The 23203-nt window shown below is 43.4% G+C and overlaps 1 protein-coding gene across 1 annotated transcript in view; it reads right to left on the bottom strand.

The window, feature by feature from the left end:
* Positions 1–18726: 18726 nt before the first annotated feature.
* The window catches only part of kcnh2b (potassium voltage-gated channel, subfamily H (eag-related), member 2b), a 151690-nt gene continuing 147213 nt past the window's right edge, over positions 18727–23203 (bottom strand). Inside the window, exons 9-15 of the mRNA XM_030767508.1 lie at positions 22219–22471; positions 21446–21639; positions 21124–21226; positions 20696–20986; positions 19765–19951; positions 19160–19349; positions 18727–18996 (exon numbers count right to left, since the gene is read on the bottom strand). Of these exons, the coding sequence (XP_030623368.1) occupies positions 18727–18996; positions 19160–19349; positions 19765–19951; positions 20696–20986; positions 21124–21226; positions 21446–21639; positions 22219–22471 (1488 nt within the window). The remainder of the gene's footprint in view (positions 18997–19159; positions 19350–19764; positions 19952–20695; positions 20987–21123; positions 21227–21445; positions 21640–22218; positions 22472–23203) is intronic.

Raw genomic sequence — 23203 nt, 5'->3', positions numbered from 1 at the left:
TTGACAGCTCTTTTCTCCTATAACAATTTCGGATTCGATCTGAGCACGCCTTTGTGGCTTCCAAAAGCTGACCCAGCCTGCAGAACTTATGTACTTTTGATAGACAAGCCTAACACACAATGACTGAGTTTAACTCCTTTTACGGGACAGTTGAGACCCAATCATTGTTAAGACCTCTCTGGAAAGGGCAATCGCGGGCCTAGTGTAGCATTAGGGCGTCTAGACCACAGAAATTACAAGATATTTCTACGGTCTGGACAGGCGAGGAAAATGTGACGTCGTCCGGCGTGAGTCCGTTATAGTAGAAGAGTGAGAGCTCCCAAATCAGAATTCACACCTTGAAATGCTAAGAGATTCGTTTACGTTGTAGTTGATTCACAAAGAGGAGACAAAGCTGTGAGACAAATTGTGCTTTCTTTCTTTAGGCCGCCTTATAATCTTATTATAAGATTATTAGCTTGTCTTGGTTAGAAACATTCGGTCATAACAAGAGCAGAATGTTTAAGTCAAACAACCAACTGTCGGCAGAGCTTGTATGTTGCCACTAGTGTCGAAATATGCGTCGGCTTGTAAGCGGTAGGTACCACCTATTACGTTAGACAGAAGTAATTCAGCAGTGCAATACCACCATCGTGTGGCCAAAATAGTTTGCTCCAAGGGCTCAATGTAGGTCCATGCTGTTGCCAGTACGGAAACGTTAGTAAATCGTTTACCCAATTTAAACCATGAGTTCAGTGGCTAAATATTTTGAACCATGAAATGACATTCCGTAATAGAAGTGTTCTGGGCTGTATTTGAAACTCTCATGCACATCCTGATGTTCTCTCAATCTTTTGCTTGTGCCAATAGCAACCACATGTAATCAAATGCTTAAATCAATCAATTTTCAGAATATCTGCATTAAGATCCTACGACTGAAAATGCCAGACACACACTACCAGTCAGTGTGCAATCTGACCAAGTCAAGCGTAACAACATGATGACTAATATGTATGTTTGTATAATTCATGTTTCAATTAGATGTATGTGTGTGTGTGTGTGTGTGTGTGTGTGCGCGCGCACGTGTGTAAAATGTAGACAGACGGCGCTAGATCATATCACACGAAAGTACTCAAGGATTTGAAAGCACACCCTGACAGCCCCACGACAGCAATCACCCTTTTCCAGAGATTTCTATTTTATTATTTCTGAGAAAATGAATTATTTGAAGGTTTGGTTTCTCAAATTCTCTGTTCATTAGCACCAGACTGTGCAGGAACCAGTCTGGCTGGCACAAACTGGGTCACCTCAATCAACCAAAGCAAGCAACTGTGTGTCCTCCAGTTAAGTTCACTGTCATTTCGGTGGATATGTACCCTTACTTGGGGGGGGGAGTCTTCTGTGGACATGGCATCTCTCCTGTCCTCTGTGGTTCTCTGAGAAACTAGCTGATACAACTGCCTGCCAGTCAGAGGGACTCCATGTACATGAGTTCATTCAGGTTCCAACCAGGTTCACATCAATGTGACAGTAATTATGCATATACTAGCCTGTTTGTTCTCCCTGGGTCTCTGCCTAACTGCACAGTCAGGTGGGTCTGCTTTCCTGCCAGTACAGCCACCTATGGGTAACATTACACCACCCGATTAACTGTGAAAGTTGTCAAGAGCACCATCAGGCAATGACTTTGTTTATACCAGCTCAGTCACAGTCATAAGGCTCAGTTGTTTATCGGTGGAGCCATCTGTTTTATCAGCTTTCTTGGCTAAGTAATTAAAATCTTGCCTGGCAGATCAGCTTCTGATATTCAAATACTGATATTCAAATTCGGCCTGTTACTCAGCTCCTTGCTCTGACTAAGCCTGAACTACTGTGACCTCAGCTGAAACAGGTGGTCAGTAAGTACTGTAAATACACCTGTTACGACCCCGTCTAGGGTGGGGTGAACATAAATGCGTGGGAGAAACCTCCTTCTCCTGCCACCCGAGTGAACCCGAAACACCAATACTGACACCGATATAATACTAGTCAGCTTTTTATTACTATATATAATTATTAACAAAAACACAAAAGACTTCGGGGGTGAGCCAGGCCAAAATAATAAACAAAACACATCTAACTAAAGGGAAAAGGGAATAACCTATCCAAAAGAGTACCAAAATAAAGACAAATCAACTTCCCTCCCTAACTAACATAAACAGGAGAAAATACATTCAAACTGAAATGGCACCCACCCCCTACGAGTGCTGACTACGAAGAGAACACAAAAGAAACCAACATGATAACCCAACTATTAACAACTCATTTACATTTGATGTGGACTCACCAGTCCACATCATTACCAAAAAGATTTTACACTAAAACTCTATAGATGCGGCAGCAGGAGTTTAGCAGGAGGTTCGCCAGATGTGTCCTGCGCAGCTGTCGCCTCTTAAAATTCCCTCGGATGTTCCCCAGCCAATCGTGACCCATCAGCAATCTGAAAAGAAAAATGGGGCGGGGAGCAAGAGGGAGAGATAGCGACACCCGAGCAGTAACAAAAAATACGTCCAAGGATGTAACACCCTCACACACAAAAGCACACATCAATGTTTATTTACACATACACAAAACTTCATCGACGCAGTCATACTGCACACACCACGATAATACAATATCCCCACTTTATACTTTCAGGTGCAGGATAGAGCGTCCGCCACGACATTTTCAGACCCTTTTTTTGTGTTTAATGTCTAGCGGAAACAATTGTGTCAGGGGAAACAGGGGACTCAGTTGCAGACTCACTGATAATTAAATAGGATGTTTATTTTGCCAGGCAAAAGTCTTTCAATACACTTGACCAAAAGCGGAATCCAAAAAACAAGCAGGGGTCATACCATAGAGCAGTCAGAGGCAGGTGAACAATCCAAAACGGAAGGCAAAGGCAAATTCCAGAGACAGGCAAAAGATTCAAAACCAGGTACAGGGCAAGGCAGGCAGAAGAGGCAAAATCCAACAGGCAAACAAAGTCAAACAACGGGCAGAGGTCAAGCACAGAAGACAATCAGAATAACAAAAGGCTAGCGCGACACACTGGAGAAAGCAGTACAAACTGACAAACAAAGGGTAGAACAGGCAGGGTTTAAATAGACAGACTAATTACAACTTCAACGAGAGACAGGTGAGCACAATGACACAATAAGTGAGGGGCGGGGCCAGGGCACATGGAAAACCAAAACAAACAAAAGCACATGACAAAACCAAAAACAAAATGACAGCTAATACCAAACATGACCAGCAGTGACCCTGAGAAAATAGTTCATGCAGGGACCCTGACAGATTGTGCTCATAAAGACCACCTCATCAGTCTCTGATTTGCATTGCACATAAGACTTAAGAACACCAGTGGGTTGTGATCAGTATAGACTGAGATAGGGAGAGTGCTGGACCCAAGATACACATCAAACTGCTGCAGCGCAAGCAGGAGGGCTAGTGTCTCCTTCTCAATCGTGCTATAATGAAGCTGATGCTTGGTGAACTTTTTCGAGTAGAAACTGACAGGGTGATCGATAACCTGAGGGTCTTCCTGTAATAGAACCGCACCAGCACCAGTAGCGCTGGCATCGACCTCCAATTTGAACGGCCACGTAAAGTCAGGAGCGGCAAGCACTGGCAGGTTACGCAGGAGAGACTTCACTGAATCAAATGCATATTGACACTCTGTCGTCCACACCAACTCCTTACCTGCTTGGAGCAGATCAGTGAGCAGGGATACAACACTGGAAAAATTTCGGCAGAAAGCTATGTAATAGCCGGCCATGCCTAAAAACCTGCATAACTCTCGCCAGGTTTTGGGCACGGGAAAATTCACAATCGCAGAGACCTTAGCTTCCACAGGTCGCACCTGACCTTGGCCAACCTCTTTACCAAGATAGGTTACAGTGGCTTTAATGGCACCTGCCAATAACCCTTCAGTAGGTCAAGTTTTGTAACAAAACACGGTAACAAAACCAACCTTGTCAATACAATCCTCCATACAAGGCAGTGGAAAAGAATCAAGTTTGGTTACTGTGTTCACTCTCCGGTAATCAGTGCAAAACCTCACACTTCCATCAGGTTTAGGCACCAGGATACAAGGAGAACTCGATGAACTAGAGCTACTAATAGCAAACCCATTTTCCAATACGTACTCGACCTCTTTTTGCATCATGATCTTCTTTGTTGGAATCACATGGTATGCATGCGGTTTAATTAAAGTGTGTTCACCAACATTGATGTCATGGAGCAGCACAGTAGTTTGAGTCGGAATGTCACCAAATATGGACAAATGGTTTTGGACTAACTGGATTATGTCGACACGAGCCGAGACCGACAGGTACGTCAGGTGCGACTCCAGGTTTCCTAAGATTTCAGAGTTCTGCAGCCGACCACAGCACATGGGAGCAGAACACATCACCAACCCGTCTTCCTCCGGACAATAAAAGGACACTAGGGAGACAGAGGCCACCCCTTTAACCTCGGGATTCACAGGTACGAGTACATTGTTTTCACCTACACTACGGTCAACATAAGGTTTTAACATGTTGACATGATACACTCGAGTTTTACGTTTTCAGTTCGGTGTCTCAACCACGTAATCGGTCTCACTGAGCTTTGACCTGATTAGGTAAGGACCAGAGAAACGAGCCTTCGATGCAGCACCGGGGACGGGAAGTAAAACAAGCACTTGTGCCCCAGGAATAAAATCTCTTTTCACCGACATTCGGTCGCTCACGAAAAGAACTAACATAATCTAAAACATTTTGTTCACATCGAGTTTTAGACACTAAAGTTTCCTTCAAAAGTTTCAGTGGTCCCTGAACCGTGTGACCGAATACTAATTCAGCAGGACTGAACCCAAGGGATTCTTGTACCGTCTCACGCACAGCAAACGTGCTCAACGTGGACTTGAGAGACTGATGGAAACGCTCCAGTGCGCCTTGAGGCTCTGGGTGGTAAGCACTTGATGTCTGGTGCCTGATGGACAATTGCTGCAATACCTGAGCAAACAACTTTGAAGTGAAATTCGTACCTTTGTCTGTTTTAGTCACTTTCGGTAGGCCAAAGGTAGAGCAAAATTTCACCAAAGCTTTCACTACTGCCTTCGTCTTAATGGCACGCAGCGGAACCGCCTCTGGGAATCGTGTGGCAGCACACATCATAGTTAAAATATACTGATTTCAAGATTTTGTTTTTGGTAAGGGGCCCACACAGTAGAGGATGATGCGTCCAAATGGCACACCTAGAGCAGGGATAGGATGAAGTGGAGCTGGAGGAACTGGTTGGTTGGGTTTTCCCACAAGTTGGCACACATGGCAGGACCGGCAGTATTCTGCAATCAATGATTTTAATCCAGGCCAAAAGAAATAATGTGAAATACGATAAAAAGTTTTTCTGATTCCTAAATGGCCGGACAATGCATTATCGTGTGCCAGTGTCAGTATTTGTGTACGATAACCCGTAGGAACCATGAGTTGGTAAAATGAATTCCAACCACGATCATCCTGCGTGGACAGCGTCCACTTGCGCATTAACACACCCCCATCATAATAATACGGCACTTTTTTTTGTGGCAACTCATTTTCCGAAACAGCCACGGAGAAACAGTGAGCTAGGGAAGGATCTGCTTTTTTAGCAGCAATGAGTTGCTCTTTCCTGATCCCTAGCAACACTGCTCTGTCAGCGTCAGTTACAGAGACCAGCAGCTTCATAAGGGACCCAGTAGAATTTGGCACCTTGCCCACCGAAGGCACATTAGACACATTCATAAAAGTATCAGCAAGGTCCACATCCTGACCAAATTTACGTGATTGAGCACATGTCACCACGCAAGCAGGGAAAACACTAGGAAATGAATTAGCTATGTCATCAGAGGACATATCAGGCTTGTCAGTTACCTCAGGGAAAGGAAATACTTTACCTCCAGCTAAATCATTACAGAGAATGACCGAAACACCATTCACTGGCAGCTGGGTACACACGCTAATCCTTACCAAGCCTGACACTAGCTCAGAATTAAGGTAGATGATATGGATGGGACGCATCCCAGTTCAATTCCTCGCACCAACACATGAGACCCAGAAAACGATTCCTCTGAAAACGGTTGCACACTGCCAAGAATAAAAGATTGCGCTGCACCAGTGTCTCTTAAAATAGTGATAGGTTGACGGTCAGTTTGATCACTGATGAGAGACACAAAACCACTCCACAGACATGGTTCATAACCAGAATCACAACCTGGTGCAACTGAATCAGCAGGAGACGGAGACAACGTTTGCAAAAGCCCAACACTCTTTGGGTTATTATTACGCCTTTTGCTCCACACTTTACAGTCTGCAATTAAATGACTGTTTTGCGACAATAAAAGCATTCACGAGTTTCACCCGCACGAGGAGAAGCTGGGCAGGGAAGTTTAGGACTCCCTTCAGATCGACCAGAGACCACGACACCACCTGACTCGACCCTGGATAACACTTCATTTCCCTTTGATGAGGGAAAAATAGTCTTGTGTGTTAAAACAAACTCGTCGGCCAGTACTGCTGCATTAGTTAATGACATCACCTTTTGTTCATTTAAATAAACCACAATATTATCAGACAAACATCTTTTAAAATCCTCCAAGAGAATCAGTTTCTCTGATTTCGGAGCTGTTCAAAAGCAGTGACCCTGTTAGCAGCACACCATTTATCAAAAAGAACCCCTGTCTCACGTGCTAATTCAACAAATGTTTGGTTGGCAGTTTTTGACTGTGTTCTAAACTTTTGTCTATATGCTTCGGGAACCAGTTCATACGCACGCAAGACAGTATTTTTCACAATGTCGTAATTTAAACTTTGCTCAGTAGATAAAGACGCACATACCTCCTGTGCTTTTCCCACCAGTTTGCATTGCAGCAACAAGGACCACACTTCCTTAGGCCAGCGGAGGGCAGCTGCAATGTGCTCAAAGTCAGCGAAATAAGAGTCTACCTCTGATTCACGAAACGGAGGCACCAAGTTAATGTGCCTACTGACGTCAAAGTTAGAAGATGGTGTAGCTGATACGGAGGGTGCGGTGGGAGATGGGGGAATTGGAGAGGCATCCGCACCCCAGAGGAGGAACAGAGATAGCAGGGGAGCTGGTCGTTGGCCTCGCCATACGGGGCTGAGGAACAGGACGTGTTAGCTCAACACCCATGCCGTGTTGTAGCTCCAGTTTGCGTAATTTTATATCTCTGTCCGCCTCAATCCACAGAGCCCGGATATGTAAAAGCTGAGTCTGGTACTTCTGTTTCTTGATCTCCAGCTCTAGCTTTTTTAATTCCACCGCCAGCTGAGGATTCGCAGCTGCAGTTGAAGGATCCATGGTCAGCAGTGGCACCACCCTTGCGTCAGCCTCTGCCTCAACTGGGACACCTGCCTCCACCAGACCAACACCAGCAATGTCGGCCACGTCACCACCCGGCAAAACTCCCTGTTTCACCAACTCGGCCTGCACCACAGCCTTTATCTCCCTGTTAGTAGCAAGATTATGTACTGATATGGTATAAAAATCAGCCACTACTACGAGATGTGACTTGCGACAGCGGTTGAACTGTCCCACCGTCGGACGAATAACAAATTCCTCCAAATGGAATTCCATTTCAAATCACTCTCCCACCAACAAATGAAAACTGCCAAAACAAACAACTTCTTACCCGACCCAAATGCAGCAGTCAATACTGGAAGATGAGCCACCAGACCACGAGCCCCCAAAAGTTTATGTTACAACCCCATCTAGGGTGGGGTGAACATAAATGCGTGGGAGAAACCTCCTTCTCCTGCCACCCGAGTGAACCCAAAACACCAATACTGACACCGATATAATACTAGTCAGCTTTTTATTACTATATATAATTATTAACAAAAACACAAAAGACTTCGGGGGTGAGCCAGGCCAAAATAATAAATAAAACACATCTAACTAAAGGGAAAAGGGAATAACCTATCCAAAAGAGTACCAAAATAAAGACAAATCAACTTCCCTCCCTAACTAATAGAAACAGGAGAAAATACATTCAAACTGAAATGGCACCCACCCCCTACGAGTGCTGACTATGAAGAGAACACAAAAGAAAACCAACACGATAACCCAACTATTAACAACTAACTTAACAACTCACTTACATTTGATGTGGACTCACCAGTCCACATCATTACCAAAAAGATTTTACATTAAAACTCTATAGATGCGGCAGCAGGAGTTTAGCAGGAGGTTCGGCCAGATGTGTCCTGCGCAGCCGTCGTCTTTTAAAATTCCCTCGGATGTTCCCCAGCCAATCGTGACCCATCAGCAATCTGAAAAGAAAATTGGGGCGGGGAGCGAGAGGGAGAGATAGCGACAGAGAGAAACACCCGAGCAGTAACAAAAAATACGTCCAAGGATGTAACAATACCCAATGCATGGCACTTCTCTAAACTAACGCTATAGATTATTTTCTGCCCCTTGGGTTTGGGTCTAATCTCAGGTCCACTCTCTCCTAACCCTGATGCCACTGTCATTGAGAATGTTTAAATGAGTGTAGCTTTCCTTCCTCTTCTGCCTCTTCTCTGTGTGAGGTACTAGGGCTGACTGTTAAGGGCCCAAGTGATCGGCCATTGGTTGAGTTCCCATGTACCCTTATTTTTGACAAATCCTCTACCCTAATTCCTGTCATGTACATGGCCTTGGCACAGATTGGTCTGGATGGCTCAGGCTTCTTGGTGTCCAAAACTATTGCCCCGAACTAGTACATAGTTTCACAAACCACTAATCCCTTCCCCAATTCAGCTCTCAATCCTGGACAAATATCTGAAAACCAGAGGCTGTGAAACTGTAGCTTGAAGTTCGGCATCCACGTCCAACGCGATTCAGCATGGCCTTTTTCAAATTGTCATAGCCCGGTTCTCATTTGCCCCCTCAACGGGCTGTTTTGAGTTAGGTTGTCTTTGTTTAATTATTCCCCCAGTTGCCATGCTACATTCAGTTAATTATTCAATCATTGTGCATGCCTGTTTTTGTTAATCAAGTCTGGTTTTCTTTTGGTATAAAACCCCCCTGCCTTTTCTTTGTTTCCTGATGAAGTCTTGGTCTGATGTAACCCTACCCTGTACCTGAGAGTGAGGCTGAATCCTGTATTTAAATACATTTATTTTTTATTTATCCTGCTTTGTTCATGGTTAGGGTTCCTTTACGTCTGTTTCCTTCTTCACTCTGTGTTAAATCAGGAGGGTGGTGAGTTCAGGTCCAGTAACCCTGCATTACTTGGATCCCTGATGTATGACAAGTTTTTCTCCATGTTTCACTCCATGATTGAACCACCAGTAGACAGGGACAGTGGGGGATAGGGACAGTGGTCATTATGAGGTGGAGTGGGAGAACTCTTGTTTGATCCAGGAGAGTAGTCTTCTGCTGGGACCTGGACCTGCGTAACCCAGTTATCACCTCTGTTCCCCTCAGCATTTGCCTACTCACTGCTGCCTTCTGTCACCCCAGAGGTATCCACTGCTTTGGAGTCCTGATCCAGCTGCAATGGAGGATTCTCTTGCAGTGGGGGCTCTGGATCTGGTCACAGTGGGGAAATTTCTTGTAGGGGGGGGGCCCAGCTTTGCATGTAGTTGCCATGGGGATGCTGGCCCCAGATCCAATCACCACAGAGTTACCTGCTTCTAGTCCCTGATGCTGTCCCTGATGTCTCTGAGGTCCATGCTCCAGTCCCTGTTCCTTCACAAATGCTCATGTTAGAGTCTAGAGTAGCCACAAGAGAGCTCTGTTGTAGTGTCTCCTGACAAGGCTTTCAGCGCCCATTCCTAGTGTCTTCCCAGTTCCCAATTCAAACACATGTTAAATCTTTATTGTTCAGGCAACAAGTCTGATATTCATCAGAGGTAATGGTCATTCTACTCGTCTTGTCACAGGAGCCTCAAACAGACCCATCTCTCTGTGACTTCAGTGTATTATTCTAACTCCATGCACACCCACTAAGTCTTACTGGCATAAGTGGCACTGCCCGAGGTAAAAGCAGTGGTACACTTGACTGGATTAGACCCTAGAGAGATGTGCTGAAGTAGTTTAATCCAGGCTACCACTGACTTAGTGGTCCTCACTGTTCAGGGGTCCCTTGCCCCATGCTACTGCTATGTTGTTAGATAGATAGATACTTAGATACTTTATTTATATTGCCACGCAACAGTGTTGGTGGTAATTGTTTCAGTACAGTATGGTGGCTCAGTTCCAGTGCAAACAAAGAGAGAAGCAAACCTGCAGACACCATAGATGAGAACAACAACACACAAACCAGAAATACATGAATGTGAGGATATGTACAGTGAGTACATATATATGTACAGTTCGGTGCTACTTCTCAATTGGCACCTAAGCCATTACAACAGCACACACAAAATGGAAACGCATGACTGTGAGAATATGTACAGTGAGTATGTATATGTTATGTACAGTTCAGTTCAGTTTAGTTTGGTTCCCCAGCACACAAGCGTGCCAACAGGCAGAAAGTACAGTGCGTTCAGGTGAGAGTATCAGCTCTTGTGGCAAGGGGGGTTTGCTAGGGGTGTTGAGTGTTTTGACTGCTATAGGAAAGAAGCTGATTTTGAATCGAGTGGTTTTTGAGGGTATGGACCTGTAGCGCCTTCCAGAAGGTTAAAGCTGGAAGAGATGGTGGGCTGGGTGGGAGGGATCACTGGTTATTTTAGCTGCCTGGTTGAAGGTACCTTTTATATATAGTGTGTTGACTGGGGGAAAGTCACAACCAATTATGTTGGAGGCTTTAGTGACAACCTGCTCTAGTTTCCTCTTGGTGTGACTGTCTGAGCTTCCATACCAGACAGTGAGAGATGATGTGAGGATGCTTTCTATGATGGCTTTGTAGAAGTGGACCAACAGGTGTTTTTTGACAAGATACTTCTTCAGTTGCCTGAGGAAGTGCAGTCTTTGCTGGGCCTTTTTGATGATGTGGTTGGTGTTGATGTTCCATTTCAGAGTATTGCTGATGTAGGTACCGAGGAATCTGAAGGAGTCTGTCAGGGTTATGGGTTGGTCAGAAATAAGAACCGGGTCTTTGATGTTTGTCTTCCTCTTGAGGTCTACTGCTATTTCCTTTGTTTTTGAGTTACTGATTAAGAGGTTGTTGTTTCTGCACCAATGTAAAGCCCGATACACCTCCTGGTGGTACTGAGTTTCATTGTTGTTGCTGATAAGTCCAATGATAGTGGTGTTGTCCGCATACTTACATATTTTCACTGATCTGTGGTGAGATGTAAGCTCAGTGTAGATGGAGAAAAGCAGAGGCGATAACACACAGCCTTGTGGTGCACGAGTGCTGATGTAATGTTGTTAACCTTTACAGACTGAGTTCTATTTCTAAGAAAGTCAAGTATCCAGTAAAACAGAGCTAGGTTGATGTTCATGTCTTGGAGCCTGGAGAAGAGTGTGAGTGGATTAATAGTATTAAAAGGCAAGCATGCTCCAATTTACTTTCAATTGTAACTGCCCATGTGGTTGGCACCCATTGCACACCTGTCTGGCCAAGAAGGGGTCTCCTCTCTCTGCGGTCCTTCTCAAGATTTCTCCCATTTTCCCATTTCCCTTTTAGGTTTTTGGGGAGTTTTTTCTTGCCCGCCATGAGGATTAAGTCAGGGGGTGCCGTCCTGTTTTGATTTGACTGTTGTCGCCTGTAAAGCCCTTTGAGACTGTAAACAGTGATACTGGGCTCTAAATAAACTTGGACTTGAACTTGAACTTGAACTTGAAGTCTATGAACAGGATGCGTGCATACGTGTTGGTTGATTCCAGGTGTTGCAGAGTGAAGTGAAGAACCAGATTTATAGCATCCTCAATGGATCTGTTAGCCTGATAACCAAACTGATATGGGTCCATCAGAGGGGATGTACAGGACTTCAGGTGTGACAGGACCAAGGGCTCCAGCACCTTCAAGGCCACTGAAGTGAGGGCAACTGGCCTGAAGTCATTGAGGCAGGTTGTGTTGGCTGACTTAGGGACCGGGATGATGGTAGATTTTTTAAAACAGCGTGGGACTGCACACTGTCATAAGGAGGTGTTGGAAATTGTCAGTGAACACTGGAGCCCATTGGTCCACACAGTGACTAAGCAGAGCTGGGGAGAGCTGATCTGGCCCTGCTGCTTTCCTTTTGTTTTGTGTTTTGAAAAGTGTCTTCACCTCAGCCTCCTGGATGGTAAAAGGAGGGGTGAGGGAAGGAGGGGGAGGGGGGATGAGTGCTGGGGTGTGTATATCCTCAAACCATCCGTAAAACTCATTGAGCCTGTCGGGGAGACTGGGGTCCTCGTCTGATGGTGAAGCAGGCCCTTTTTTGTAGTTTGTCATGTCGTTCAGGCTTTTCCAGACTGCCCTAGGGTTACTGGTGATGAGTTGTTGTTCCAGTCATTTTGTGTCATTGGATTTGGCTTTTCTGATTGCAGAGCGCAGTTCATATTTGGCAGGCTTATATTTCTCCCTGTCTCCACTGTTAAAAGCAGAATTCTTTTTCTTGTGTAGTGCAGCTAATTCCTTTGAGAACCAGGGTTTACTATTACCGTACGGCACAAAACCGAATGTATGACATTATTTTGTCTGTGTACTCGTCAAGGCTGTCACACGTGTCTTTGAAGATGTCCCAAACAGTGCATTCGGAGCAACCTCAGAGTTTCAGTGGCATCCGTGGACCATATTCTTAGGGTGTTGGACTTTGGTTTAACAGTTTTGAGTTTTTGTTTATACACCGGGACAAGGAACAGCATTACGTGGTCAGACTTTCCTAGTGGGGCTCTTGGGAAGACACAGTAAGCTGATGTGATTGTTGTGTAATAGTGATCCAATATTTTATCCTCTCTTGCGGGACATGTAACCTATTGCGTGTAGTTAGGAAGTTCGTCGGACAGATTGCAATGGTTGAATTCACCCAGTATTATTATTGTGGAGTCTGGGTGAGTTTTTCAACAGTGGATATGTAGTGTGCAAGTTCACTGGTGGCAGTATTAGCATGAGCTTGCGGTGGGATGTAAACACCAGTTAGGATAATGGATGCAAAATCCCTTGGGAGGTAGAATTGTCTGCACGTGATGGTCAGAAACTCAAGGTCTGGGGACCAGAATTGTTGTACGATAGTGGAATTGGTGCACCAGCGTTCGTTAATCATGAAGCATATGCCCCCACCTTTAGATTTCAAAGACAGTTTAGCTGACCTATCGGCTCGGTGGATAATAAAACCTGGGGGTACTACAGCGGCATCAGGGGTGTGTTGATCCAGGCAGGTCTCGGTAAGGCAGATGGCAGAGCATTCTTTGTAATTCCAATTTGTATGTATCAAAAGCAGAAGTTCGTCCATTGTATTCCTGAGCGATCGTACTTTGGAGAGCAGCAGAGCCGGCAAGGTTGGTCGGTAGGGCCACTTTCTGAATCTGCCGATTGTGCCGATGCGTTGTCGTCCGGTTTTCCTGCTTGTCGGTTGTTTATGCCCAGGTCAGCTTGTTTGCTCAGGCACGACGTTAGTCCATATTTCGTCAGGGATGGAGAAATTATGTAGGATGAATAATCCATACGATTTCTTCCTGATGTTTAATAGATCGAGCCTGTTGTATTGATGTATGCATGCTGATTTCCGTACAGATGACACCAGTAAAAGTGAGAGACACAGTAACTGAGCTTGTACCTAGATGAGGCTGTCGGCCGCCATAGGGTCACATGACAGAGCGTCTGTTCTTGTTAATTCTGCATTACCACCATAACTGCCTGTCACACAAAATCAACTCAAATTTAAAACAAGATTACTATGTGACCTCACCTCTTATATCCCACATTTTCTCAGTATGGCACGTTTTGCCACTTAGCTAGCTTGATAACTGAAATTATTCGGCTACAATATACAACACTAAACACCAGCCTAACCTTACTAATCACTAATCGCCAGCCTAACCTTACTAATCACTAATTGCCAGCCTAACCTTACTAATCACTAATTGCCAGCCTAACCTTACTAATCACTAATTGCCAGCCTAACCTTACTAATCACTAATCACTGGCCTAAACTTACTAATCACATATCACCCGCCTAACCTTACCAGTCACTTATCACCGACCTAACCTTACCAGTCACTTATCACCGGCCTATCCTTACTAATCACTAATTACCAGCCTAAACTTACTAATCACTAATCACATGCCTAAGCTTACTATTCACATATCACCAGCTAACCTTACCAGTCACTTATCACCGGCCTATCCTTACTAATCACATATCACCAGCCTAACCTTACCAGCCACTTATCACTGGCCTAATTCGCTCATGGACTAATGATCATGTTCACCTGTTTTCCATTCATTATCACATTGTTCCTCTGTGTGTATGTACTCCCTGGTTTCATTCAAATCTTTGTGAAGTCTCTATTCTTGAGTTACTGAGCCATGTTTAGTGATAATCTTTCTGTGATCTTTATCATGGATTGACTTTTGCTCTATATAAAGTTTCTCAATATGTCTGTCCTGCTTATACTCACTTGCTGTGAACCAAACCCTGGCCTGTTTATGATTCTTGGACTGTGTTTAAATAAACCTGTAGTTCTGCATATGCGTTCAGTCTCCTTGCGACTGCACAACATACAGTATATGACATGAAGAAATATGAACATAAAAAAGAATTCAGCATTATTTGTTATGAGCATAGTATGAAAATGTAGATGTGGCCCTGTCTGTCCATTGCAAAGCAGAAATGTCTAATTCATTGGCAACAAAAACACAAAAACAACTGGTGTCTCATCTCTTTATTTTCCAAAGAGGTTTATTGAGAGAAGTGTTTTGTTTAATTTTATAAAGTCAACTATTTATAATGCTAACATACAATCCAGCAATCCAGACCTGGAACTTCTGTTTTTTTTTTTTTCTTAGCTTGTTGATGTGGCTGATATGAATGGGGAGACTATATGAATTCAGACAAAGATGTTCAGGCCATAATTTTATTATCTAATAATCTCAAAGTCTGTTACCCCGAGCAGCCCCCCTAATTGTTACAGTAGTTTGCAACATCACAATGTCCATTCTTCCATGACCCGGAAGTACAGGGAATCACTCTCAAGTGACCCGGAAGTACAGTGCTTCAGTCTACACATTCTAAATTCATCAGCAAATGAGCTGCATTGCGCCTCTCATCCTCTCATTGCTGAAAGATTCTCAGTGCAGCATGCAAATAAAATGTGCACAATGTTAAATTTGTCATAATCATCTTCATTATCTTCATGAGTATGATCATAAACTCTGTTATTATTAACAACATTATTAAGAGAGTTATTCACATATTTATTTAAAAAAAAAAATCAAACATACTTTTTTTCCTTTTTTTTAACTCTACATGTTTTTTTTCTTTTATTCCTGCATTTTGAAGCATGCCAAAGAAATGACAGATTCTGCATAGTGCTGGCTATACGTGTGCCAAGAATCAGTTCTTTTACAAGACTTTTATGTATATGGGAAGGAGAAAACAAAACAAAACAAAAAAGAGCAATCCAGTGTAAACACATAAAACAAAGTAAAATAAATACAAACACCCACAGCCGAATATATCTACAAAAGACTTGTGGTGTACAGTTGCATTGAGCTGAAATTAGCATCTCAGAGAGGTACGGGTTGGAAACAAAGAATGTGTAAATGTGAACTCTATGATTTGGTTCCATTCAGCTTAGACTCCCTATTCTCAGCTATGTAACGGCGCAGGCTTCCAGTAGGACTTCACGCTCATTTCATTATATCATATGTGTTGAGATTCATGTCGTGCCCCAAGACCTGCAATGTCATGCCTCACAGTATCTTACACATCTGTGTGTGAAAGAAGTCATTGATATATCCATATTCATCTGTGTGACCAAGACTGAACACACACTCTCTCTCTCTCTCTCTGGTAAAGTGGTTTGGTAAAGTGCTCTTTAGCACACTGACTGACAAACAAAAGGGAATATGGTGGTTTATATCACATATTATAACAGACAGTTTCTACCGAAAGAGGCTACAGGGGCAAAATGAGATGGACCGTATGTCTTTGAAAGATATGATGATATTGCAGAAGCAACGGGCTTCTGAACAAATTTACATCAACAACATGAAGGACGTCAGGAATTGTGTTTGAATGGGCAGGGATGTTTTAGATTTTTTTTTTAGCCAATAGATTCAAAAACATTGCATTTCATATTATTTCTGAAAAGCACACTGCTCTTTGATAATAAAAGGCCGTGAAAATTTCTCTCAAATATGAATCCAGTGTTTTGCTTTCATCTGTAGTGATTTAAGTTCAGTTCCGTGTGACCGTTCTGTTTCCATAACCAACTCTGAAAACAAAATGGTCACACACCAGACATGGGAACACAGAGGGCAGGAAATAATGAGACAAAGCCTTTGGTTGAATTGTAAAGTGCGCTGTCGCGAAACATGACTGAGTGAAAACATTCTCTAACTTGCCATTCAGTTCTAAAGCTCCACTTGGTCTTCACACATGCACAGTTGCCATAACAACATCAACATCGGTACTCCTGTACAGATCAATTTGGACATTAGACTACACCTACTCTACTGTGACATGGGTTTTCACCAGCTATTATACTCAATGAAAACACATTAAAAAGCAAATGATTGTAATAATAATAATAATAATAATAATAATAATAATAGACAAATATGTGCAAACTCATGCAGCACAAAGAGTGGAGCAACGGCCGACACTCTTCCTTTACCCTTTAAACATCACAGCATCACAGCTGAACTTCACCCCTTGCAAAAAACAGAAAACAAACAAACAAACAAACAAAAAACATACTTTGGCATCTCAAAAGAAAAAAAGAATCAATGACGAATATACCCCTAACCTAACACCTGCAAGGGACATGATATAATGATACAATCTTTGCTTTTCTGTCATAACAGCTGATTATCATTGTACTTTCAGCGCTCACACTGGAACAGTTCACAAAGTACTAACACTTTAAAGTCCATTGACTCTATCAAAAGAGATCTGATGCTATCCAATGGCTATCATAGCTTGAGTTTCAAGGTTTTAACAGTTAGCATCCTTAGCTGTGAACATTCAAGTATGGGACAATATACACTCCATGTGTTGTCGGCATCCTGAAAGTGAGCTATCACAGCTAGTGGAATGGCATCAAATACCTATCAGCAGAATTGTTCTAACGTAAAATGCTATTGAGGAGGGGGAAAAAAACAAACTGATGAACCTTTCTTTTAACTAAGACAACCCCTGAAGAGTTCTGCATATATATATATATATATATATATATATATATATTATCATGCGCAATACAGGGGAACTATTTATATTATTAAATGTGTGTATGTGTGTGTGCTGAATGTATGATTAAGTGAATGTGACATTCCAATTCATAAATTTCTAAATGTATAATTGGGACTGTATGTTATGACAGTATGAGTTTAATAAACATTATGAAGAGGGCATGTGCCAGTGGGTGTGATTGATTGTTATTATTTTGAAAGTCGATATTGCTGAGGTTGTGTCTTTGGACCAAGTAATCAGGCCATTTCCAATGACTGAGTCGATGGAAGGCTAAGCTGTGTAAACACCCCAAACCTAAGCAAACAAAGGGCACACTTTTAAAACTAAGACCATGCATGCATTAACTCAAGTCAGCCACTCTCTATCTGGTTTTGCATATTGTTCAAAGACTCTTTCATTTACAAACTGTCTGATTCTGATACATGGGGATTTGATATGTTCATTGTTGAGGGCATGGCTTTGAAAGGTTCCGCAACCTCCCCTTGGGGCAAGCCAGCCAATCCAGTGTGCTCTTAGGACCTTGGGCTCCACCAACGTGTCAGATGTCAAGAATATGGACCAAAGGACATGACGGAACAGAAGAGGACACCGCACTTGTTTAGTTACATTTTGTTTCGTTTTTCTTTTTGTTTTGTTTTACACGTTTCCTCAGTTCTCTTTTGTTAGGCCAGCTAACACTAAAAGGTCAACCTGTCATTGTTGTTGCATGTGTGTTTTTTTGTTTGTTTGTTTCGTATTGTTTTGTTTTGTTTCGTTTTTTATTTATTTTTTGTTGTTGTTTTGTTTTTTGTCGGAAGCGCCGCGGACAAAAGGATAAGATACAGAGTCTGAAAAATTTCAGTGCAAGACATAATGGCTACTTATTTATATTATTATTATTATTATTATTATTATTATTATTATATAGTAATCCAATACTGGATAAGAGCAGTGAAGGGACATTCTGAGCAGTCCCATGGGGTCCCTCTTGATCTGTAAGTTGTAGAAGAAACGTGGATGATATTACACTTCCCAATTTTCCCTCTCCTCGGTCCAGCCTCGTCCCTCTGTCGATTGGTTTGATAAAGTTAGGGGATTAAAATGACCAAGAGAGACTCCAGCCTTGTGTTCAAGTTTACGAGCTGAAGTGTGTCTTTTAAATCCTGCGGTAGACTGAGCCAGGACACTGTGCCACCGACAGGAGAAAAGAGGTCTGCCGTGTATGTGTGTGTGTTCCTTGTCCAATCCCTCGCTGCCTCAGTGCAAAAAACAGGATCAGAGGGAAGTAAAAACCCTCCATGAGATGTGAGAGAGAATGGCTGAGATAGGGAGAGAGAGAGAGAAAAAGAGAGAGAGAATTACAGGTTATGGGGGGGTGGTCCCCTGTTTGTTTTTCCTCTCCCTCTCTTTCATATCTTTTTCATCTTCCTCCCTAGCTACCCGGGTCAGAGCTGTGTCTTTGTGGTGTCCGTGAGTCCAGGTTGGCCAGTGGTTCCTGCAGGGAGAGTCGACGCTGGGCCTCAGGGTCTAAGGGAGCAACGCGGGGTCCCAGTTCCACCTGTGGGGCCAGACTTGAAAGTCCCTGGAGGGGTAATTCCTCCGGGCACAGCAAGGGAGTCTCTAAGGGCTGGAAATCCCCTGTACTGTGGAGAGACTCACAAGACTTGGCAGGGAACTCCTCAAAGTCCTGCGGGTCCAGTATCTGGAACAAAGACAAAGACAAAGAGCAGAGAGAGCTCCTGTCAGCTAAGGATTTAGATGCATACATTACATATATTAAAAAAAAGAACATGTTTGTGTGAGTGTCTGTCATACACACGTGTGTGTGTGTGTGTGTGTGTGTGTGTGTGTGTGTGTGTGTGTACCTGTGAGAGGGAAGTGAGTGTCTCTGACTCCAGTGGGGTGACAGGCTGGATAAGTTTCTCTGAGGGCGCAGGGTAAGGGGAGGCCTGAGGTGGGGAGGACACGGTGCTGTAGGCCGGAGGGACCAGAGCCATCTGCCTCTGCAGCAACTGCATGATCGCCCCAATGTCTGTAGACATACGAGTCTCCAGCCTGCAAGAGCACACACACAAACACACACACACACACACATGCGCACACACATACACATACACATGAACACAAACATGTACACATATACATGCACGCACATACACACATCATAACTTGAGTGCATGAACTAAAGAGGAAAATAAATGCCATTATATTAAAGGATAGTCACCATATGACTGTGTATGTGTTCTGAGCTCCTCTGTCTGAATTTTATGTATATGATATGAACAATGTATATGAGAGGAACACCATTACGCTGGCTTCAGGCATTTCAGGCATCATGTATGTGTGTGTCCATGTATGTGAACTAACCAGTACTCTCATGGGTATGAGAAAGTGTGTAGGTGTGTAATTCTGACATGTTTAGGCGTATGCCTGAGAGACTGTGTGAATGGGAGGTGTTCAGTTTTCAGACCTGTTGAGCTGTTTCTGCAGCAGGTCCAGTCTGTTCTCCACCTGGCTGCGCTGCTGACGGCTGATGCTGTTCATGGGCGTGTTGAGAGGTGGAGGGGAAGGCAGGTTGGACCTGGGCAGCTCCTGGTACTGCCTCCCTCGACTTTCACCCCAAAAGCTGAAGATATTTGACACACCGGAAAATGCCCCTAAGGTGTGATCGGAAATGAGAGAGAGAGAGAGAGAGAGAGAGAGAGAGAGAGAGAGAGGCTCTAAATAAGAAAAGGGTAATAATGGTTTGTAATAACAGCCTAACAGCAAAAAAAAAATATATATATATATATATATTGATGATGAAAAAGTTATAAATTGCAACACATGTAAGTGGTGGATATCTTCATTATGAAAAATGGAAAAACACATTTAATAAAAAGCATTCATGATTACCAGACTGACAAAATGAACTACTTTTCAGAACAATCTTCAAGAACCTTTCATTTCCCAGAACAAAGAGTTATGTTTTACATCTTTGGACTTTTTTACTTCTCAAACCATTTTGTGTAAACCGAGTTTTTCACAGAATATGTAGTTATGTGCTTCAGTATGAATGAGGAAGACTGCCCAAATGCTGTTAAATTTCCCTTACACTTAGTCACTTCTAATTAGATCCTCAACTGAGCTTTTATGATCTCTGGTCTATTAATCTGAGTATCCTTTCAACTGATCATCCTGGATGGGTAAAAGCAATTGGATCATCCTTTTTCACAGATACCCTCCCCATTTGACAAGCACTGAAGAGCATTTCTCTCTTTTATGTCATTTGGCTCCCTCTCCTTGACTCACGACTGTAATAGATCTCGAGACCCAGTGTTTCTCAATGGCATATTGAAGGCCACATTGGGGTGGGGGGGGGGGGTGTACACTCCATGATGGTTCATTTCACTTGGGCTTACCTGACAAAGCATTGCAGGTGTTTCCTGATTTGGGATCCACCTCCCCCTCTGGGGTGTCGTTGAAGTTAACAGAGGCACCCTGAGCCTGTGACAGCTCTGTTAACTCTAAGGGCGGTCCAGGGCATGTCTGGACAGGCTCCTCCCCCTCATCACCACTGGAGTGGGAGGAGATAGAACTTTGTGGCCCCTCCCACTCTGGTTTCAGCCCCTCATTCTGAGTACTGGAAGCCTGTTTCCTGTTTCGCCGAGACGACTTCGAATTCTTTTTGATTTCCCCAGCATCAGCATCATCTGATTGATAACGGACATGATTTAACTGATATATCAGACACACATGCACACATACACACACATACACCTTGATGTCTACTTTCTCTATACAGTCCAGTTATTGTAAATAGATCAGGGAATGAATGGAGGCAGAGTACCTTTTTCTGTCCGCCGTCGGAAGGACAGCTTACGTCTCCGTAGCCGGTTAAAGCCCGTACAGTCAGAATCGTCACTGCTTGGAGACCCAGGTATCATATTAGTCTGTAGAGACAAAACAACAAGGTATGTGTTTAAACTGAGTGAATCCCCACACATGTTTCAGTGTGTTGTGTGTTGGGAAAAGTGACTGGTAAAAAGTGATTTCAGCTCCCTTAGAGCCTTCCATATGTCTGCCTTCATTCCTAAAGGCAATGTGAAGATCGCAAGAGTGTGTGTGTGTGTGTGTGTGTGTGTTTGTGTGAGAGAGAGTAAAACGCTCACATCTCTCAGGTTGAACGTGATCTCCAGATTGCTCCAAAAGTGATCGGAGAACTCCGGATACATGTCCAAAACTTCTAGCACATCCTCCCTGAGGATCTTGTGCAGGTCACAGTAGGTAAGAGCCCTCACGTCTGCATTGGACTTTCCAGGCCGAGCGTACAGATTGATGGGCTCCCCAAATATGTCATTCTTTCCTATTTATAACACAGGGAGCAAAATTCAGCTGGGCAAATTGATCTTGTTTTATGAATTTATTTATTCAAAAAGGTAAATCTCAAACACACATCATTTCTGGATAATTCTCTGGCTTAGTTTTATTATCTAATATGTCCTACTCTACTGCTGATGCTTTTCGTGTTATGAAACAGGCACACTGACTTAATGGCCACTAGGTGGCACTAGAGACCAATAGGGACAAACATAAACTACATTGTCCTATGAAAATCCTCATACGCTCGTTGTTCATTGCTCATAAGGCTAAGGGAGAACATAACGTCCTCATGTCTTTTAATCCAGGGTCAATTGCAATTATAAGACAGAATGAATGAACTCATAACAATTTCCTCTGACCTCTCAAGGGTTTGCCTCAGCATCGTTTTTTGTCCTATCTTAGTTCTTATGTCAATATATGTTACACCATAAAGTCTGAGCATATCTCTGAGTGGCTCCTTTCAACTGTCTAAGATCACAAAACACAACATCCAACAAAACTAAAAGCCTGAATGAATCACTTCACCTTTTCCAAACATGACTCCTCAGTGCCTCAGACCTACCTAGAATAGCCACCACCACGTCTCCGCGCAGGATCTCGATGGATCCGCGGGATATGAAGTAGAGCGCGGTGAGCACGTCGCCCGCATGCACCAGTGTGTCGCCTGGTGGGGCGTGGGTGGTCTTGAACTTCATGGCCAGAGCTCTGAGGCATCCCTTGGTCGATCCTTTGAAAGCCTTGCAGTTCTGGAGCAGAGTGCGGTTCAGATGCAAACAGATATCTGCCTGTAGACACTCCGGAAAACCTTTTAGCACCTACCAGAGCAGCAGGAATGAGACACAACGTCAGCAGAGAAGAATCAACATGAGAAGCAAAGAATCATGCAGTGCATGTGTTTTTTGGGAGCTGAGAACCTAAGGCAACCATTGTGTGTGCTTCCCATGGTAGATTTTTGGTTATTTATGGGGTGAAAGAAGGACACAAGCTGACTTTGGCATCACAAGCTGAAATGCAGATGTAACAAAGCAACTCTGTATTAGCATCGCTAGTTCTCAACCAAAACTCAGAACTTCAACTTCAACCTCAGTCTAGTTTTACTCTTTTCTGTTTCTTTTTTTTTTCTTCTCCTTCAGTTCTCCTTTCTCCTTTTTCCATCAGTCATTTCTCAATAATAAACCGTCTCTTTCCTATCCCTGGACATTAGCGCTGCTGTATTTTCTCATCATTAATGATGAGACACTGCCAAATGACTGAATGAGGTGAACGTGAATGTGCAATGCGTGTAAGTTTGTGTCTGTGTATATATGTGTGTATGTGTATGTGTGTGTGTGTATATGTGTGGGAGGGAGGTCTAATTTCTCTAAGACCCACTCTGGTTATTACAGCACTGCCTTTCGCTCTCTCTCTCTCTCTCTCTCTCTCTCTCTCTCTCTCTCTCTCTCTCTCTCTCTCTAATGTAAAGTGCTCCAGTGGACCTTCGACAGAACATAATGAAGAATACAATAACAGCAGTTAACAGACTGCGCCAGAAACACATCCTCCCATTT

Source organism: Chanos chanos, chromosome 3 (assembly GCF_902362185.1).
Source record: "Chanos chanos chromosome 3, fChaCha1.1, whole genome shotgun sequence".
Lineage (NCBI taxonomy): Eukaryota > Metazoa > Chordata > Actinopteri > Gonorynchiformes > Chanidae > Chanos > Chanos chanos.
Note: the sequence above shows the minus strand (reverse complement) of the source record. Positions and strands in the feature narration are given on the sequence as shown.